The sequence below is a fragment of the Uloborus diversus genome, chromosome 2 (genome assembly GCF_026930045.1).
Source record: "Uloborus diversus isolate 005 chromosome 2, Udiv.v.3.1, whole genome shotgun sequence".
Taxonomy (NCBI): domain Eukaryota; kingdom Metazoa; phylum Arthropoda; class Arachnida; order Araneae; family Uloboridae; genus Uloborus; species Uloborus diversus.
Window position 1 is genome coordinate 149,614,482 of NC_072732.1, and position 19,790 is coordinate 149,634,271.

Sequence of the window (19,790 nt, forward strand, 5' to 3'; positions counted from 1 at the left end):
TAGTGCAGAAAATGAAATAGAGCAGAGCTATATTTTTTTTTATCATGCTTAAGATATTAACAGTATGCAGTAGAAGTAAGATAAAAACAAGTAATAACAAAAGAGCTTCCAAATTACTGAATTCGATATAAAATAATTGGCAAGACATGGAACATATCAGTCACAAAAATTTATCTCGAAAAATATGCTACAAAAACGTTAGAATCATGATTTTTGCATTTTTTACGCAGGATGTATCAAGGAGCTGAATTTGACACATCTTGGTAACCGGATACTAGCCTAATCGGAAACGAGGGGCCCGACCCTTGGGGAGTCCCCGGCTCAAAATCGGTGCAGTGTAAGTTTTATAAGAGTTTTGGGGGGGGGAGGGCAAATCTACCAAACTGACAATAAGGGACCTGCCTTGGCCCTGGACGGCCCAGAACTGAATTCGGAAAGAGAGCAGGAAATCCTAATAAAAGGGTCTAAATTTCAAGTATGCTTTGCAGCTAAGGAGAACTAGCATTGCTTTTTCTGTATTTCTTTAAATTTCAGAATCAATAACTTAGTTATTTTCCTTTTCTGACATTAGTAAATATTAAAAAAAACCTTCTTTTGTTTTACGTCACAAAACATTTTGGGTTTCGGGGGGGGGGGGACCCGGATACGGGCCATGATTTGGTACCTTGTAAGGAAGACAGTCAATTGAATTCTCTCTGAGTAGCTTGTAAAAGTTGCTTACTTGCATAATAAGTCTTTTTGCAACGAAGCAACTTTTCAGTGACTGAGCAGATTTCCCGTTTTATTTGCACATGCCATTTTTCGGATCATTCGTAATCTTGAAAAAATTAAACATACTGCGGCGATGCTGTTTTTTTTTTCTTTCAAAATAAAACTTGCTTCAACGCAATGAAGCCAAATTTTCGAGATTTAATGGAACTTAATTATTTATCAAAAAAGTTCTAATTACAGCTATTTTTTTCTTTTTCTTTTTTAAGTGTTGTCTTTTTAGTGTTGTCTTTAGTATGTAGTCTTTTTTAGTGTTTTTTAGTGTATAGTCTTACCAAATAAGACTTTCTTCAAGAAAGTTTTTTTTTCGGATGATTTAATTCGGTCCGTTGTTTAATTTTCAAGCACCGATAAATATTATAAGAAGTTTGGTATAATAAAGCTTACATGTATTCGCTAAGAAATAGCCCAGTCAATAAAGGTTTCGTGTCGCAACTAAATTAGGAAAAGCTAAATTTTTGCAGGTTGTTAGTACATAAAGTATACACTAAAAAAAATACGAAGTCCCGACCCCCACCCCTCTTGCTTTCCCCCCACCCCCTCTGAAGCATTGCCAGAGCAGTACTATGATTATACGCTTTTCGTGTGGCAACTACTTAAGAGAACGCTGAGTTTTTGCAGGATGTTAATACATAATGTATTTTTTAAAAAAGTACAAAGTCCCGACCCCCACCACTTTTTCTCCCCCCCCCCTCATCCCCTACGAAACACTGCGAGAACAGTACTATGATTGCACGCTTTTCATGTTGCAACTAACTAAGGGAAAGCTGAATTTCGGCAGGATGTTAGTACGTAATGTATTCTTTAAAAAAGTAAAGTTCCGATCCCTACTCCTCTTGCTTTCCTCCCCACCCCCTCCGAAACATTGCGAGAGCAGTACTATGATTATGCGCTTTTCGTGTCGCAACTAATTTGGGGAAAGCGAATGTTTTTCAGAATGTTAGTACAAAATGTATACACTAAAATACGGCAAAGTCCCGACCCCCTCTTTCTCCCCCCCCCCCATCTCTTCCGAAACATTGTAAGAGGCAGTACTATGATTATACGCTTATCGTGTCACAAGTAAATAGGGAAAAGCTGTTTTTTTTTCAAGATGTTAGCATACAAAGTATACACTAAAAAGACACAAAGTCACTACCTCTATCGCTCCCCCCCCCCCCCTCGCCCCATCCGAAACATTGCAAGAGCAGTATTATGATTATACGCTTACAGCTCGAAAACTAATGATGATACCGGAGTATTCCTTTTTTACTTCACTTCTTACAATATTATAAACCAGTGGTGCCCAATCTACGGCCCACGGGTCACATCCGGCCCAAGAAACTGATCAGTGTGAACCGTTGTTTTGCGAAATGTTACAACTCGAGGACTATGTTGCAACTGGTTTCTTAAAAACAGGTTGCATTCAACAAAAAAAAAAGGCATCAAGTTATTATAACTACAATTGTTTTTTAATATATAAAGGGTCATCTAACAGTTTGTTGGCTTGGTCTGAAATATTGTTACAATGCATTCCACTACAGTGTTCACACATAGACGTGCAACCGAACCCAGTTTTACGACAGCTACAGTTTGTAAGACAATGTTTTACAGTTTCAAGATATGAGTAGGAGAATTTCATGTGAAGCAGAGGTAATTGCCGTGATCTTAGGAATCAGTCTGTTTCTTGAAATATATTTCCAAACCCATTCTTCTGCTGGAAATTTGAAACCTAACCAAGTTTGAACAAAAGTTTGTAAAAAGCAAGTAATCGCAAAAATGTCCCTAAAGTCCATCTTTGATTTATCAAAACTTCCACCAACTTCAGACGTCACTTGTCAACATCTTTTTAAGGTTTGCACCATAGTTTTTATGGTCAACACCAGATTCAAACTTGTTTAGGTTTTAAACGTCCCCCAGAAGAGTGGGGTTGGCATTATACTTCATGCAACAGACTGATTCCTAAGTTCATGAAGATTACCTCTGCTTCAGATGAACTTCTCCAATTAATATCTTGCAACTGAAAACGTTATGTGTTTCAAACTGTATCTGTCGTAAAGCTAGGTTCGATTGCACGTCTATGTGTGGACACTGCAGTGGAATGCACTGTAACAATATTTTGAACCAAACCAACGAAATATTAGAAGATGGCCCCTTATATAAGACTTAAAAATATAATCAAAAGTAATATTAAACGTAAATAATATCCGCTGCGAGAAAATAATCTCAGTTAAAATATACTGTTCCTGATTTATTTAAAGCTTAAATAGTTAGCCAAGTATTAACATTATTTTGTAGACTATCGCCGACACAAACGAATTACAAACTTTTGCTACAAATATTTGCATCATGGTAGTAAAAACTTTAAGTGAACGTCATTACATTGTTGATCCATTTCAAGAAAATGATTATTATCATATTATTATCTATAAATTTTGTTCAAACATTTCTTTCCAAGACGTAATGATAAAAAGCTATTAATTTATGGTAGTTACATTTTGGTTTTTGTTGTGAGTTTTCTGCACATGATTAAGTTGGTAAAATGGTGAAACTGTGCTATCTTATAAAAAGTGTATGTTTCAGAATTTGTGTATAACAGCGGTCCCCAACAGTGTTTTCAGAAACCAGTTTTTAAATATTTGGCTAACAATTTGTAACATTGTCATTAATCGTGCTCTTCGAGTTGTAACACTTCACAAAACAACGGGCAGCACGGATCAGCTTCGCGGGCCTTAAGTTGGGCACCACTGGTTTATAGTATTGTTAGGGGTGAAATAAAAAAAAAGGAACATTTCGGTAACATCATAAATTTTCAAGCTGTACGCGTATAATCATAGTACTCAACTGATCAGTGTGCAATATTTCGGAAGGAGGGGGGGGGGGGAGCAGCAAGAGGGGTTGAGGTCGAGACTGTCTAGGTTTTAGTGCACACTTTATATACTAACATCGTGCAAAATTCAGCTTTATCTTAATTAGTTGCGGAAAGAAAAGCGTAAAATCATATTACTGCTCTTGATGGTCTAAGTGTTTTGGAGAGGGTGGGGAGGAAAGCAAGGAGTAGGGGTCGGAACTTTGTGGTTTTTTTAGTGTATACTTTATGTACTAACATCCTGCCAAAATTCAGCTTTCCCCTAATTAGTTGCGACCGAAAAGCGTATAATCATAGTACTGCTCTTGCAATGTTTCGGATGGAGTGGGGAGAGGGAAGGGGTCGGGACTTTGTATTTTTTAGTGTATACTTTATTTGCTAACATCCTGCAAAAATTCAGCTTTCCCTGAATTAGTTGCGACAAAGCCTATTTTTTTAACTTCATTCACTGGGCTAAAAGAAGCGTCAACCCTTCGAGTAGCTTGTAAAAGTTGCTTCCTTACAGTATAAGTCTTTCTGCAACGAAACTAGTTTTCAGTGGCCGAGTAGATATACTGTATTTTTTCTATGAGTCGTTTTAGGATTTTTGTAAAATGATCGGAAAGTTTTATTTTGATCTTAACCAAATAAAACTTACGAGATCAAAGCTTTTTTTCTTTCTGCTTTGAAGAAATAAGGTTTATTTCTGCATTACGAAGCCAATTTTAGAGATTTAGTGGAATTCGGCCATCCATAAATCAAGTTCCGATTTCTGCAAATGTTGTTTCTTTGCAATGTAAGGCTTGCTACAAGAAAGCTACTTTCCAATGTCTGTTTACTACGAAGCTACTTTTCAGTGACTGAGCAGATTTCCCGCATTATCTTTTTCGGATTATTCGTAATCTTGAAAATACAAAACTTACTGCGGCGATGCTTTTATTTTATTTCTTTTAAAATAACGCTTGTTTTAACGAAACGAAGCCACATTTTCTAGATTTAGTGGAACTTGATATTTATAAATAAAGTTATTACAGCTATTTCCGATTTTTTACTAGAAAGTATTTTTTCCAATGATTTAATTCGGTCCCTTGATTAATTTTAACGTACCCTATAAGTATTATAAGAAGGTTTGTATGGTAAAGCTTACATTTTGGGGCTTAGAAGGAAGCCAGTTCTTCGAGTAGCTTGTAAAAGTTGCTTCCTTACAGAATAAGTCTTTTTAATTGATACTTCATTTTTTACATTAGCTCATGTTAGTGCTCTTTCAGCAGTTCTCTCTTGTTTAAATAATTTAGTGTCACAAAAAGCAATAGGATATAGAAATGAAGTCAAATTTTATTGATAATATGAGACAGTGAAAAGCTAAGGGATGTACCATCTGACTACGGATTGTATGGAAAGGCAAACATCCGTTTTACAGCCGGAAATGGACGAACCTATTATTTTTTAGGGATATAAGCTTTTGCAGAAGCAGAGTCTCATTCAAGTGAGCGGAATACGCGCATCAAATTTTTACTTTCCCCCCTCATTCAAATATATTCGTCTTATCTGGAGGTTTGCCAATTCCATACAATCCATGGTTGGACAGTAGGTGGACAATAGACATTTTCAAGTTTCCCCGTTTAAAGATAAGGTCCTTGGTAGACTTACATTGAAAAGTTTTTCTAAATCATGCTGTATAGCAGAACTTACCTGGGTCACTAGTACTATATCTCCATAAGACAGAGGAGAGGTTTACCTTCTATCATTTGAGGCAGTGAGAAGCAAAGGGATGTAAGTGGACAGTTCAAGTTTCAAGTTTCGAGTAAAACGACTATAAAGATAACATCCTAGGTGGGCTTTCATTGATTTTTTTTCCTAAATCATACTGTACAGCAGCACCTACCAGGGCTACCAGTACAATTTCATGCCCCAAACAGAAGAGGGGTACACCTACCATTTGTGCTGGTTATCTCCAAATTTTTAATTTTGCCACTTACATCTCTTTGTTTCTCACTGCCTCATATAGATTTCACTAGCAATGTGTTTGGTAAAACCCTTCTCTAAGTAAAAATCTTGTTACTGCCTTGGAATGGGGCATTAGATTTCAGCGGTAGACAAAAGTAAAAGTGATCGTATAGCGACAATGCAAGTTACAGTTATGCTCATCGGTACTAATTTATGCCCTTTTGAAAAAATTCGTAATCGAAGTTCATACTCACCGTTCAAATATTTGTGTCCCATAGCGTGTTGAGCATGGGCATGACCAAGATGAGCGTACATATGGGTGACGTGGAAATGCAGATGGTCGAAGTGAAAGTAGGAGTAGTAAAGTAATGCAACGACAAATGAAAAGGCAGAAAACTGTAAATATTAAAAATGGAATGAGAAACTATTAAATGCAATTCTGATCAAAACCAAGGCTAAAATATTCTAGTAACACATAAATACCACTTAAATAAATAACTTGATTATGTTTCTATGAATACATGTAAAGTCTTGTCCCTGTCTGTTGAGGGTCAGGCAGTAAGAGCTATTTCTTCCCGCAGGCTGAAAATACCGCATCATTCAGACTTCCTCATTGGGATAACATTAAACAATACATTCCACTACAAGGTACCCTTAAGTACCACTACATGTGATTTAACCGATTGAATTGGGTCTTGAAGACAGCTCTATTTCTTGATCCAAACCAGGAACCGAGCAACCTCTAATTTAGCACGCAGGGTATTGATTGGTATAACCATATAACAGCAGAAATACATGATCACACAGAAATACATCACACATAGAATGATAATTTTTAAGTGTGCTGATAATTTGACGCCTGATAATTATGCTGAAGAATAATTTCTACAAAAATACTGTTTTAAAAAAAACCTTGACCAGTAAATGAACATTTAAACATGATTTTGTTTTCAGAAATTCATAACATCAGTAAAAACTAGCATTTGGTGCAAGACTACTAAAACTTTTCTATCAATGTGCGCAAGTGTTTCAAAAACAAAAGAAAAGAAGATAGAAAACATTTTTGTTTCAAAATCTTCAGGGAAGGCGGATGTAAATAAAAAGGGGTAAAGACTGCAGAGCATCAATGAACAAGTCAAATGTGGAATTTTTGCTCAAATCAAAATTTTATCAAGGACTGTTCATATTTGAGGATTTATCAGGGTCCGTAAATGGTACCTCTCCCCTAAAAGTCCTTTTTTTAGTTTTAAAGTCCCTAAAAGTCCGTTTGTTTAAAAATCTGGTCTCTTATTCTTTGTTACTCCTTGCTGTCTCTGTCTTTTTTTCAAATTTCATCACTTTCTGACCACTCCTTCTTGGTGTTGCATTTTCAATGTCGAGCAGTGTATATATATATATATATATATATATATATATATATATATATATATATATATATATATATATATATATATATATATATATATATATATATATATATATATATATATATATATATAAGGACACCCTGCTACTATTTGACCATCGATTACATGGAAAGCTTGATATCCGTTTTATAGGCGGAAATAGACGTATCTATTAGTTTATAGGGGTGTTAGTTGATTTGCTACAGATGTGCACTTTTGCCTCTCTGTTATTTAGCCTTTGTTTTGTAAAAATGAAAATTTGCTCACAGCAACATTTTATAAATCTAAAGTATATTCGATCTATATTTTCACGGCAAAAATTAATTGATTTATTTATTCACAACAAAATTTTGAGCTTACCATTTTGCTTTTACGTTCCTGAACGAAATGAAAATATTTTCTTTTATTTTTGTTGTTTCCATGGTAACTATTTTTGTTTTCCCTTATTTTATTTTAGAGAATACAATAAATGAACAAGGCACTAGTTACATTATAAAAAGCGTGCATCAAAATCCCACCGTCATTTTCCCTTCTAGATTTCTTGCTAGATTTCTTCAGATGGAATAGTCTTTACTTGGCAGATTGCCAAATTACATACAATCCGCGGTCAAATAGTAAAAGAATCGTTTTCAAAGAAAAATGAGAAAAGATCAAAAAAAAAAAAAAAAAAAACAGAAAAGGAAAGAAGCAGGTTTCCTGTTTAAAAGAAACGTTTTTAAAAAAAGATATGAAAACAGAAAAAAAAATATATATATATATAAAAAAATCGATAAATAAAAATAATAAAAATTTCTGTCTAAAAGAACTATTTTTTAAGAATGATATGAATACATTAAATAAGATAAGAAAAACGAATTTTCTGCGCAAAAGATTCGTTTTTTAAAAAAGATATAAACACATCAAATAAGAAAAAAAAAACGAGTCTTCTGCGCAAAAGAATTGTTTTTAAAGAAAGATATGTATACATCAAGGAAAAAAAAAAAGAAAAGAAACGAATTTTCTTTCAAAAAAAAAAAAAACTGTTTTGAAAAGAAAATTTGAAGACTTCCGTGAAAATTCTCAACCCCTCCCCCACCCCTAAATTCCTCACGCCAAGCGAGGAAAAGAAAGAAGAGGAATGATACGAGTTTTACATCACGGTGGATGCGCTTGACGTAAATAATAAATAGCGGTTAATGTGTTGCCCAAGGCTGAAGAAGAGTGATTTGAGATAAAATCATTGATCGTACAACTCCATGGAAACTCAAACGGCAACAAATGTAAAGGAATGTACAATCTGGGCAGCTCTCTCTGATCGTTTTCTCTTATTTTCGAGTTTTGCATATTGTTAATCATAATTTGATGGTTCTTTTATTGTTACTAGAGATTATTGTTATTATTATTACTAGAAAATCGCTAGTCACACACAAGGTATGACGAGTGAAAATTGCTTCTGCATTTGAACGAAGCAATTGCATGTTTGAGGGTATTTTGATAGTTGAAATTTTAACCCTCACAGTATTGGATTAACCCTAAGCTCCTGTAGATAGCGTTAATTGTTGACCTCTTTTTATTTTCGTCATTCTCCTAAAATGAGTCTTACCAGTATAAGACAAGTGACCGGGTCCAGTTCAGCCTTGTCAAAATAAAGTATTTCCTTGCATGTCAACTACCAAAAAACATTATCATGCAGTGGCGCGAGTTTCATTGTTGGTGACGTCAGAGCGTTACTCGATCAGTGAATTGGGTATTATATATACGAGGGTTTCAAGATGTTCGGGAGAGTTTGAGTTTTTACTTAGCCGATTACTTAGTATGATAATTCGATTTTGTTGAAAAAGACTTGATCGAGAGTGTTCTTAACTAGATCTCATCTTTATATGAGTTTAATTACCAAATATATTAATTTAAAACAAGGACGTAGCCAAGGGGTGGGTCCATGGGTCCAGACCCCCCCCCCTTCCCGAAAGACCCCTCTCCTTTTTTCTCTGTTGTTACATCTCGCATCAACAAAATTTTTCCGAAAGATAATGATTTTATAAAACGCAGCATTCTCTCCCCTTAAATATTCCCAGTAATCGGCAATTTTCTCAGTGCTTGAGTCAATTCAGAACACGAGAACCTCGTGCAACAACTGCAGGTTCCCAATTTTCGTTTGCTTTTTGCTGTGTCACCTACTCCGTCCGAAACGGGGAAATGTCCCTTTCGACTTTCAAACCAGCTGGGTCCTGTGACCTTGAAATTCAGCCCCTCTCCTTGGTCCATCAAATAGCCATTGGCAAAGTAAAAACAAGCATTTATTGCCACTTCCGCCGTATCCCACAGTCTCATTGGCGTGGTTTTCTTTATTTCTTTCTCTTTTCTTTTTGGATTTTCGTGGATTTCGTTGACGCATGTTGTACGAAAGACAGCCAGAGTGAGGTGCGTTCCTGGGGAATCAGTAATTGAATTCCGATTCTTTTCTGTTTTAACACGCAGTTTTTATCTACGTTATACTTATAGGAAACATATCTTGAACAAAATTGTATGCAAAAGAAAATTAAGTTTACCCAAACTAGGTAAGTCGCAGTGCTCCCTTTTAAAGTTTTCTTGATAATACGAGCAATTTTACGTGTTAATGTGTTTTTCATTTAAAAACTAATTTTAGATTCTAAGCCAGCAGCGAAAAAAGACATTCTACACATTTCGTGTGTTTGAGGATGACAAAAAATAATTATTGATTTTTTTTTTTTTTTGCATTTTAACTCTATATTTTTGGCATGGTTCATTTCAGATTCATTTTATATTTTGATAAAAATTTTATTTGAACTTTTAGATTACTTTTAACATCTCTCTCCTTTCTGAGTAACAAATTACGTAGATTTTTTACTGATGTTTTCCTCCCAATATTTAAGCATGATCATGGAACATATTAAATGCCCAAAAAAAATTCGTGTTTGAAGGTAAAATAAATTAATAAATAAAACTTGAAGTTGATGTAACAAACTTTTTACGGTATCAAAATTTTATAGAAAAATTATATTGAAAATTACTTGAATATTTTACTGTGATCAGTTAATGAATTTACAAGTTCGGCCATATTAACGCATGTAATAAGTAATTTATTAGAAATTATTACTTTTAAATCTTACTGAATTGTGATTCTATGATCCCAAAAGAAAAACAGTTAGTTTTTAATTGACGAAAAAAAATCTTATTCGATGTTGTTCCATAAAACATATTTGTATTTGCATCATTGGAATACATTTTCTGATTGTTATTCACTGGCTTTGTACTAAGGAGTTATTTAATTAGCATCTATGCATCCATCTTTAGTAAATTGTGAAGGTAGCATTAAATTAACAAAAAACAGGCATGTGCATTTAACTATAAATTACTAGGTGAAAATTACCGCTATTTACTGCGTTACAAGCAAAGAAACAAAAAAGGTGAATACGAGGTAAATGTTTTTGAGCTTTTCTTTTATATATTGCCTTTTTTTTTTTTTTTTTGAACACTTATTTTCTTCAAGCTAAAGATATTTACTATTTCTTGCAATAGAATGTTTTGCTAACATCGTATTGAAGAAAAAAAATCATTACCTGCGTCGTAAAATATGATATGTATTGTTATTAAAATTAACAACATGTTGTTAAAATAAAATTACACAGATGCTTAATTTAATTCATTAGGTATACATTCCATTAATCGGCATATAAAAGATCCCTTAGATCGTTTGACTGTGAATACTCCTGACAAAATTAAATTCCTTTTGCAGTTTCGCATCGAAGAGAGCTCAGGTGTCTCCATCTGGTGGAAACTGGGCATCAAATTTTTCTGTGACATTCACATCCGCGTCTTAATGGTGGCATATGAATGACTGGATGTCATATCGTTGGTTCGCACTTGTTCCGCAAAAGGCTAAAGCCTCTAACACAGCCCCGTTAGAAGGAAAAAAATAATGATAAAAAACGGCACTACGCCTTTTCCTGAAGAAAGAAAAAATATATATATAAAAAATGGTTGCAACAAAGGAAGCCTCCGTCCCCCAAAGAGTTAATAGTTTGTTCAAGCTTTTAATTGATGATTAGGAATGATAATTAGAAAACGGATAAGACTGGAAATATCATTCTATTTCGTGGTATCAAAAGAATATTATAAATGTAAATAAATAAAAACTAATTCAAGCTTTTTAAATGAAACCTTGTTAATATTTTCGTTGAGAGAGTTGTGGGATTTTGCCTGAAATGTTGTTCAAATCGAACAGGGTTACGTTATGTAACATTCATATAGTTATACATTCGACTCCATAGATATAGATTTATTTATCCTCATATAAATAATGCCGATGATCGAGTAACCCGCGTGTTTCAACAATGAATTCGCACCACGGCATGATATGTAATTCGATAATATGTTTTGGTAATGTTTAACATGCAAGGAAAGGCTTTATTGTGACAAGGCTGAACTCGATCCGGTAACTTGAACAGTTTTACTGATAAGACTGTGTCATATCAGAGGAATGAAGAAACGAAAACAATGAACGCTATCTACTGGAGTTTAGGGTTAATCCACTGGTGTTAGAGTTAAAATTTCAACTATCAAAATATCACCAACCAGGCAATTGCTTCCAGGGGCGCCGACTTGGAAAAATTATTGAGGGGGCTGGGCAGTCATCACTGGGGGTTTAGGCGGTTATGTAATGCCACGGAGGTTCCCCCCCCCCCCCAAATAAAAGTCGATATTTGTGCCTTGAAAATGCCAATTTACATATTTTCTGGTGTGTATAATTTAAACAAACAGTATGTGACATGGCGTTTTCAAAGTAAAACAATCAAAAAATTGGTATACAAATTTTTCTGGTTCAACTAGATCATGCCACTTGTCTTAAGAAGAGACATTTCTTTGTTCTATTTTATGGGGAGTCATGCATTGCCGTAGCTAGGCATGGAAAAGGTAGGGCGCTTGACTTGCATTGAAGGGCACTCCCAGAGACTCCGACTTAAAAAATAATGGGTGGAAAGGGGGGGGGGGACATGCCGCAGGAAATTTTCTAAATTTGAGATGAAAAATATTAGTTTTAAAGTTTTTTTTAAAGCATTTTAAAGTCAAATAATCAACATTAGAACCCCGAAAACTCGACAAGCCCGACACATATTTTTTGGTTTTGAAAAAAGGAAAAAATAAATACGAACACACACAGCATTTTTGTAAAAAGGTAATTTAATTTACGTACACTTTTTAAGACCGTTGTTTTTCATTAGTGATATCGGCTAACATATTCAAGCATAAACGCAGTCTCTCAATGTCTAGGTCATTTAAAAACTCAGTTGATTTTTCAAAATGTTTCACCTCTGTTTAATAAAAGCAAGCACTCTTGTTCAACTGCAATGTCCTGTGTGACTCCAGTTGATGTAAATCGCCCAATAGAGCAAAATTGCACCATTTTACAAACCTCAATATATATTGCCTTGTAGTACAGTCGAGTCCCGACTTACGCGAGGGATGCATTCCAAGACCCCTCGCGTAAGTCGAAATTTCGCGTTGTGGAAAGGGTACGTGTAAATTTTTTTTTTATAAACGTACCGAATTATTTTAGACAATTGTAAACACCCCCCTCAAACTTAAAAACCATCTCTTAACTAACTGTACATTACTGTTTCTTACATAAAGAACTGAATGTTTACTTGTTTTTTAAAAAAAAAAACCCGTTTTACTCAACATAAAATACTGCTACGATGTACAAAATCAATGAATGATCAATGGGAAAGAAAGAAAAAATAAACCGGCATACGATAGGCACAGTATATAGTAATAAAAGCAAAAAATGCATCTTTAGTTGTACTGTACAGTCGATCCATTAATGATATTTGTACACAATACATGAGCCAGTTTCCATTTTCATAAATTTTTGCATTTTACTAAGACACTACTCGGTGAATTTTTTCCTTTTCTTGATTTGTAATTGTATGCATGGAAGATTCACTCATACCTAATTCTCGTGCTAACTTCAACGCATTTTTTAGTTGAGCTTCAGCTTTGCAAGAAGCTCTAGCTTTTCTTTAATTGTCAGAAACTTTCTCTTTTTATCTTCGCAAACTTTAGATGAAACAGCGCTCTTAGGTGTCATTATATTTCATTAACTTTCGCATTTAAAATGAAAAGGGAACTTCCACTCTCAGCGATGCTAAAAGGATAAAGAACCATTCACAAAAAAAAAAAAAAAACTTTTTTTAGTTGCCAATAACAAAGCCGATATGAGCAGACCACAATTTCTTTCCAAGAATTTTCCTGTTGCAGGTGAGGAATTCGCGTTAGGTCTGAATACTGGAGAAAAAATCGCGTTATAGCCATTTCGCATAAGTAGCGGGAGTCAACTGCATTCCTTTTGGATTTTGAAAGTGTGCGGTGAGCTGCCTTCGTTGTTTTCACTTCTTTGATGGTATACGTCAATTCCGAGGAAGGGAAGGATCATCATTTTGTGAAGTCTTTCTTTTAAACACAATTCCCAAAAGTATTCAAAACTATCATTCCTCCCATTTTATATGCAAATCAAACTCTCATGTATTTTTTTCGGATCAGCAACACTTAAGTGCGCAGCGCTGCCCACCGGCAACAGACTTGACCTGTAATTTCGCGCACTGGGACAAATTTTTACAGTACCCGCAGCACTGTAACACTATCATTATTCACACCACTCGTTTTCAGTTAACCTGCTTACACAACCGTAATAATTATTTGTTTTAACTCATTACTGAATGTATTTTACAAGGTAAACTATCTTCAAACAAAGAAAATAAAAGATAAATTTATGAGTTTTAGAAAGCATAATATAACTAATAATTTTCTTGATTTATTGAGGGGGCTCTGCTCTCTCAAAAATAGATTTGAGGGGGCTCGGGCCCCCTCAGACCCCATGGAGTCGGCGCCACTGATTGCTTCGTTCAAATGAAGAAGAGTTGAAGCAATTTTCCCCCGTCATGCCTTGACGGTTGACTTTCTAGTTTTCAAATAAAATGGCATAAGTACATATGTACATATTTTGTTGAAATATATTACAAAGCTTTAATATTCTATTAAATTATCGCATGCAATTTCCAAGTAATTTCTAGAACAGTTTTCGTTTTCCGTTTTTCTTTTCTTGTGCCCTTTTTATTAATAGAAAATATATCACTTATTTTCAGGAGGACAGAGGTTCACCCATATTTGGAAACTTTGTATGTGATTACCACTTAATATAAACTTTTTGTTAACTAATTTTAACTAATGACTCTATTATTTCAATTATTTAATTAATTTTAGTTAATTATCATATTTTAATGATCAGTTTTAATTGAATTTATCTTAGTCTTGTGTAATTATCAGCTACTAATTCTGCTTTAGCATGCCTCCTCTTTTGAAGTTCGTGCAACCTTGGACCCCCCCCCCCTTAACAAAGTTCTAGCTACGTGCCTGATTTAAAGCCTCTAAAATCAGCGTTATTACGCAATTTTGGTTGTGAAAACTGACATACACGTTTAACATGTTGGTACCAATCGAAAGAACGATTTTTTTTAATTTTTTTTTTTTGCATCTGATGGAATTTGTTTGGAACTTCTAAGTTAGAATTCGAATTGTAACCAGTTCTTAGAGGAATTAAATACAATTTAAACCATTATATGTCGCGATTGGTAAAGATGTCATTGATGGCCGACTAGACTTAATGACTTAGTTTTTTATTCGCAATTTTAGGGGCTTAAACGCGCTACCTTACGATGATTTAAAAGTGGTATAACATTCAGTTCCACGTTTGAAATATAGTTGTGAGATATAGGCTTTGTTGTGTATAGGTTTCATACAGTTTGGAGCAATATAATTTCAAAAGGATAGGAAAGAAAAAACCACTGTATACAATGAAACATTACTGGTCATTCACTAAGTTTAAAGGCAGGTTTTAAGTTACAGCATTTGTTTGTTTTACCTCTTTCAGCCGCCATTAGCCAGAGACTGCAACGCCTCCTACAATTTATGAGAATTGCGAATATGTTTCCAGTTCCTATTTGTTTTCAAGTAAAATACTTGTAATTCATTTTAGCATATCATCGCCTCAGAGCAACAGTAAGACATCTAATTCCAAAAATAACAGTAAGATATCCTACTGTTGCTTTGAGGCGACGATATAAGAAAGGCTTTTAAAAGAATTTGCGATACTCGATTCTGCTGCGACTAAGAAAATTTAGTAGTTGTGATTATCTTCCCTTTTCCGTATGTCATCTAGAAATTTTTTTAAATTTTATGACTGTTCTGATCTGTGAAGTTCATTTTAATATGAAGTCGGCAGTCAGAGTCTTTTTTTTTTTTTAGTTTAATATTTGTTCTTGTTGAGTGTAATAAAGAAAATTTCGTTATTTTGTTTGGGGGTTCTCGTTCTTGGGGAGTGGTGTTTCGTCGTAGCATTTGAGAGGACGGCGGAGAGGGGTGATGGACACCCCCTAGAAAATAGCTTATTTACTTGAAAATTATTTTCTGATCGCTTTTTAAATCGATCAACGCGATGTCACATACATGTAATATGTCCCATTAAAATGTGTTTTCTCGATTTCATTTTAAATATTATAAATCTTGTGCTTTTAGTTTTCTCGATTTTATTCAAAGAAAGGGGGGGGGGAGCTTCTATCTTTTTCATGTTTCTGAAAAGTAAATTTTGTTTTAAATACTCCTGATTCAAATTCCAGTTGAAAAGATTTAATTGCTGAACTAATTAACAACAATGGGACTTACTTCAAGAATGGTATAGATCCAACTCTGCGGTTTCTTTCTTTTAGCTAAAACAACTTTCCCGCCGAATGGCAGATCTTCATTTTCGGAATCGGGAGGAGGTACATACCTACGACGTGCGGTCATGATCGAAATTTCTAATTCTTTGAAGTTCTATGTTCCAACGAACCGCTAATGATCATGACTCTTCCCTTGATTCATGGGAAGAAGGTCTTTCCGTAGTGGTGCCATCTGGTGATTCCAAACAAATCTTGAATGTAAAGAAAGTTTATTGAACGAAAAACGTGGGTTTCCGAACCCTTTTTTGTGTGCCCTCAATAAGAGGCAGTGCCGGATCTAAAAGGTGCAAGCTGGGGCCCTTGCCTGGCGCGGCAGCTTCTGGGAGAGCGGGAGGGCAATAATTTCATAATTTTTCTGTTTTTTCCGTTGAAACTCGATATAAAATTTGGAAGGAAGATGTGTTATGGGTGGCAGTATCAAGCTTTTGCCCCATCTCGAAAAAAAAAAAAAACGTAGATCCGGCACTGATTGGAGCGGAGAGTTAAAAAGGAAACTGCAGCTATCCGAGATGAATAAAAAAAGAGATTAACATTGGGCCTGATTACCGCACAGGAATACCAGGCCAGGGCCTGGGGTCCCATTTTCCTAAGGGGCCCCAAATTACTTAAAGAACTATGCATAGCATTGTAATTACATGACAAATACATGTATTTTTGAAATAATAATAAAAAATTATTACTTGTTAGTTGTAAAAAAAATTTCTTAAAGAGGAATTTTTATTAATTCAGCCAGTAACGAATTTTTCTTTGACACAATTATGAGGGACCTGAAAGGGGATTCATAATGCGCATAATAAATAATTTATACATAGAGTTCTGTGATAGACAAAGAGGCCCAAAAAGAACACCCCGAAGGGCCATATATACTTGTAAATCAACCACTGCAGAGTCTTCAGGAAGCCTCGAAATTAACGTGGACCTAGGGTCTCGTTTTTAGTTAGTCGGGCTCTGGACTAAAACGTGTTTCAAATGATTACATCTCAAAACCTTGCTTTTTTACAGCAAGGTACACAGGAAAAACCACAGTAGTGAATCCTTAGGAATGTATGCTTTAAACTTTAGAGGCGTGTATTTTAGTAAGACTCGATAGGCAGTGTTTACTAAACTGTGCACCCCCCGCCCCCCGCGGGAGCTATAAAATAGCCGCTAAATAATCAAAGAAAAAAGTCCGAAGATGAAAAGAAAGATTGTTATTAAAAGAATTCTGGAAAAGTCTTTAGGTAGGCGAACACAAAAAATATTTTTTTCCTACAATAGTCATTATACCTCTCTAAATCTTAAGACGATTATCAAATATGACATAAACAACATATTTTGAATACTTATTTGTTGAAAAAAAAATTCTATAGTTTTTTTTTCAATAGAAAAGCCACATTTTTAGCAAAAAACTACATTTTCCTGAACTCTTCCAGTGCATTCACTTTTTCATAATTTTTTAAAACATTTTGTATCGATCTCTTCGTTAGATACCAGAGAGTGATATAACCCTCCAATTTAGAACTAATTAACTAAAACTGGTTTTATGGGCAAATTTTGATAAATTCCCAGGAAAAAAGTGCTTTTTGCCTCCTAGTTGAATTGATCATTCTTTTAAAACCACATATTGAATGTACATTAACTTTTCGAGGTTTATATCACAGTAACATATTCAATTACAATTTTTGCAAAGTTCCAAATCTTTAACGTTTATATTTTTTTCGCTAGAGCTGTTGACGTCAATAAAAACTTTGAAAACGTGGTTATGAGAAAATCAAGAAAGAAAAAGGAAATTTTAGTTATAATCAGTGCAATTGAGTTTTGTAAATTTCTTCTTGTTTTCTCAATAGTTCGTCAATTTAAATAAAAATTACGGGTTTGTTAAGAATACTGGGGCTCTAAATTTTTCAAAATCTCAAAATCGATTTCTTTCGAAAATTAGGGAGTTCGCCTAACTTAAAACATGAAAATCTTGGCTCAGCAGTGGAAAATGCCTTTCGAGTTATCACGTTCACTACAACGAACAACGGATGAAATAATTCAAACAATAGGTAATCGATTTATGAAACACAAACTCCAATATTAATGTTATAACCAATATAATGCCTTTTTCTCAAAGACTGAATTGGATCCGGTAACTTAACTTTTTTACTGGTAAGACAGTCATTTTAGGTGAATGAAGAATTCGCAACTCCAATAAACTATAGGGGGCACTGCAGCCACTGTCTAATGGCGGATGAAATAGGTAAACAAATGCCGTAACTTATAACTTGCTTTGACGCTTAGTGAATGACAGTAATTTTTCATCGTGTTTGTGGGAAGCTTTCTTTTCTATTCTTCTGAAATTACATTCCATCATGAACTGTCTGAAACCTGTAATTTACCGCGAAGAAAACACGTGGAATGGAATGTTTTACCTTTTTCTTCAGTATTGTTAATCACCACAAGGTAGCGTATTCGAGTTCTAGAGTTGCGAATCAAAAAAAAAAAAAAAAGGTTGAAAATTAACGCTCTCCTCTGGAGTTTAGGGTTAATCCACTGGAGTTAAGGTTAAAATTTCAAAATATCACCAAACAGGCAATTGCTTCGTTCAAATGTAGAAGTGTAAAAGCAATTTTCACCCGTCATACCTTGACAGGTGACTTTCTAGATACTTGTAAGAACAATTTTATATTTTAAATCCTGAAATTTATTTTGCAATTAACTCGTTTGCTTTAAAAAAAATAAAAAATAACGTCAAAGAAATTGAAATTCTGTTTATGGCAGATCTGCGTCCAGGAGACCCGATAACATCTTTAGCCTTGAAATTTTGTACAAAACTACTTCGTGCCCCGGGGGTTTGCACCTAGGGCTTTATATTTTAAATTTCGAATTAGTTTTTTATTGTAATTAATTTTTTTAGCTAAAATTTCACGCAAATTGCCTATTAAAAGGATGAATGATTTCTCACATCCCTTAACATTCTACGTCGTTCGAAAGAGGCTTTTTTTTCTGCATCAAATAAATCTTAATCTGATTTTCTCACAATAAGTTAGAACTGTAGATATAAGAGTTTTTATTTTAGCGAAAAGTTTTATGCTTAACTTAATTCAAGCCCGGAGCTAAAGAGCAAAATATACGGTTATGTATGTTTCTATAAAGTTATTTTTTCTTCGAGTTGATGAGGGATGTGATCTAATTGTGAGCTCTTTACTTAAACTCTATTTTGTACGGGAGAGAGAGGGGGATTTTCATTTTGTTCGAAATGGAATTCGTGACGCATCTTTTAATTTGATTCTTTCTAATAGACTATTAGTCCAGTCATTTGGTCGGAAAAAAAGGGGTTACCTGGAAAGTTTTCCGGGAGTTTTGAAAATTGGTAATTTTATAGATTTTGATGTGCTCTTTTCGAACTTCCACTTTGCCACCTCGTATCTTTGCCGCTCGCGCCGCCATATTGAAAAAATGGCGTCTAAAAGCGGTATTTTGATAATATCTCCGTTCTGACTTATTTTTCGATAAAAACATATTTTACAAAATTAAACTAGAGAAAATTTTCTACAATTTATGTCACAACAATTTTTTCGTAAAATAAATAGCTTCGGCGTACGAGCGCCGCAAAGTATTATTTAACATGCGTTATCGCAGAATAAGTCGTTCCACATTACTTTGAGGTTTAGTTATCATAACACATCGAGGAAACGCAGTTTAATTAATAAGCATATAGTACAAACACAAATTCTATCGATTTACAAGTTAATTTACTAACTGCATAAAAACTCACAATCCACAAATTAAAATTCTTTTTGTGGTAGAAATGAGCGAGAGGAAAAAGGCAATACGGAAACCAAATTCTATTTCAGTTATTTCTTCCTATCTGCACTAAAACACCGAAATACACTCTTCCAACCAGGCGCAACGATGATTCCCCCCTCTCTCCCTTTCCGAAATTTCTACCGGTAGAACTCAATAAAATATTTTAGTCTGCGTCATCAGTATACTTATTACGAAAAAATTATTGAAAAAATGGCGTCTAAAAGCGGTATTTTGACCATATCTCCTTTCTGACTTATTTTACGACAAAAAAATCTTATACAAAATTAATTTAGGCAT

General features: G+C 34.4%; 1 protein-coding gene across 1 annotated transcript in view; it reads right to left on the reverse strand.

Annotated features, from left to right (window-relative positions):
- LOC129217404 (uncharacterized) overlaps positions 1–15,929 on the reverse strand; it is a 43,994-nt gene extending 28,065 nt beyond the window's left edge. The window contains exons 1-2 of the mRNA XM_054851701.1: positions 15,667–15,929; positions 5,797–5,938 (exon numbers count right to left, since the gene is read on the reverse strand). Coding sequence (XP_054707676.1) covers positions 5,797–5,938; positions 15,667–15,789 — 265 coding nt within the window. The 5' untranslated portion in view covers positions 15,790–15,929. The remainder of the gene's footprint in view (positions 1–5,796; positions 5,939–15,666) is intronic.
- Positions 15,930–19,790: the final 3,861 nt, after the last annotated feature.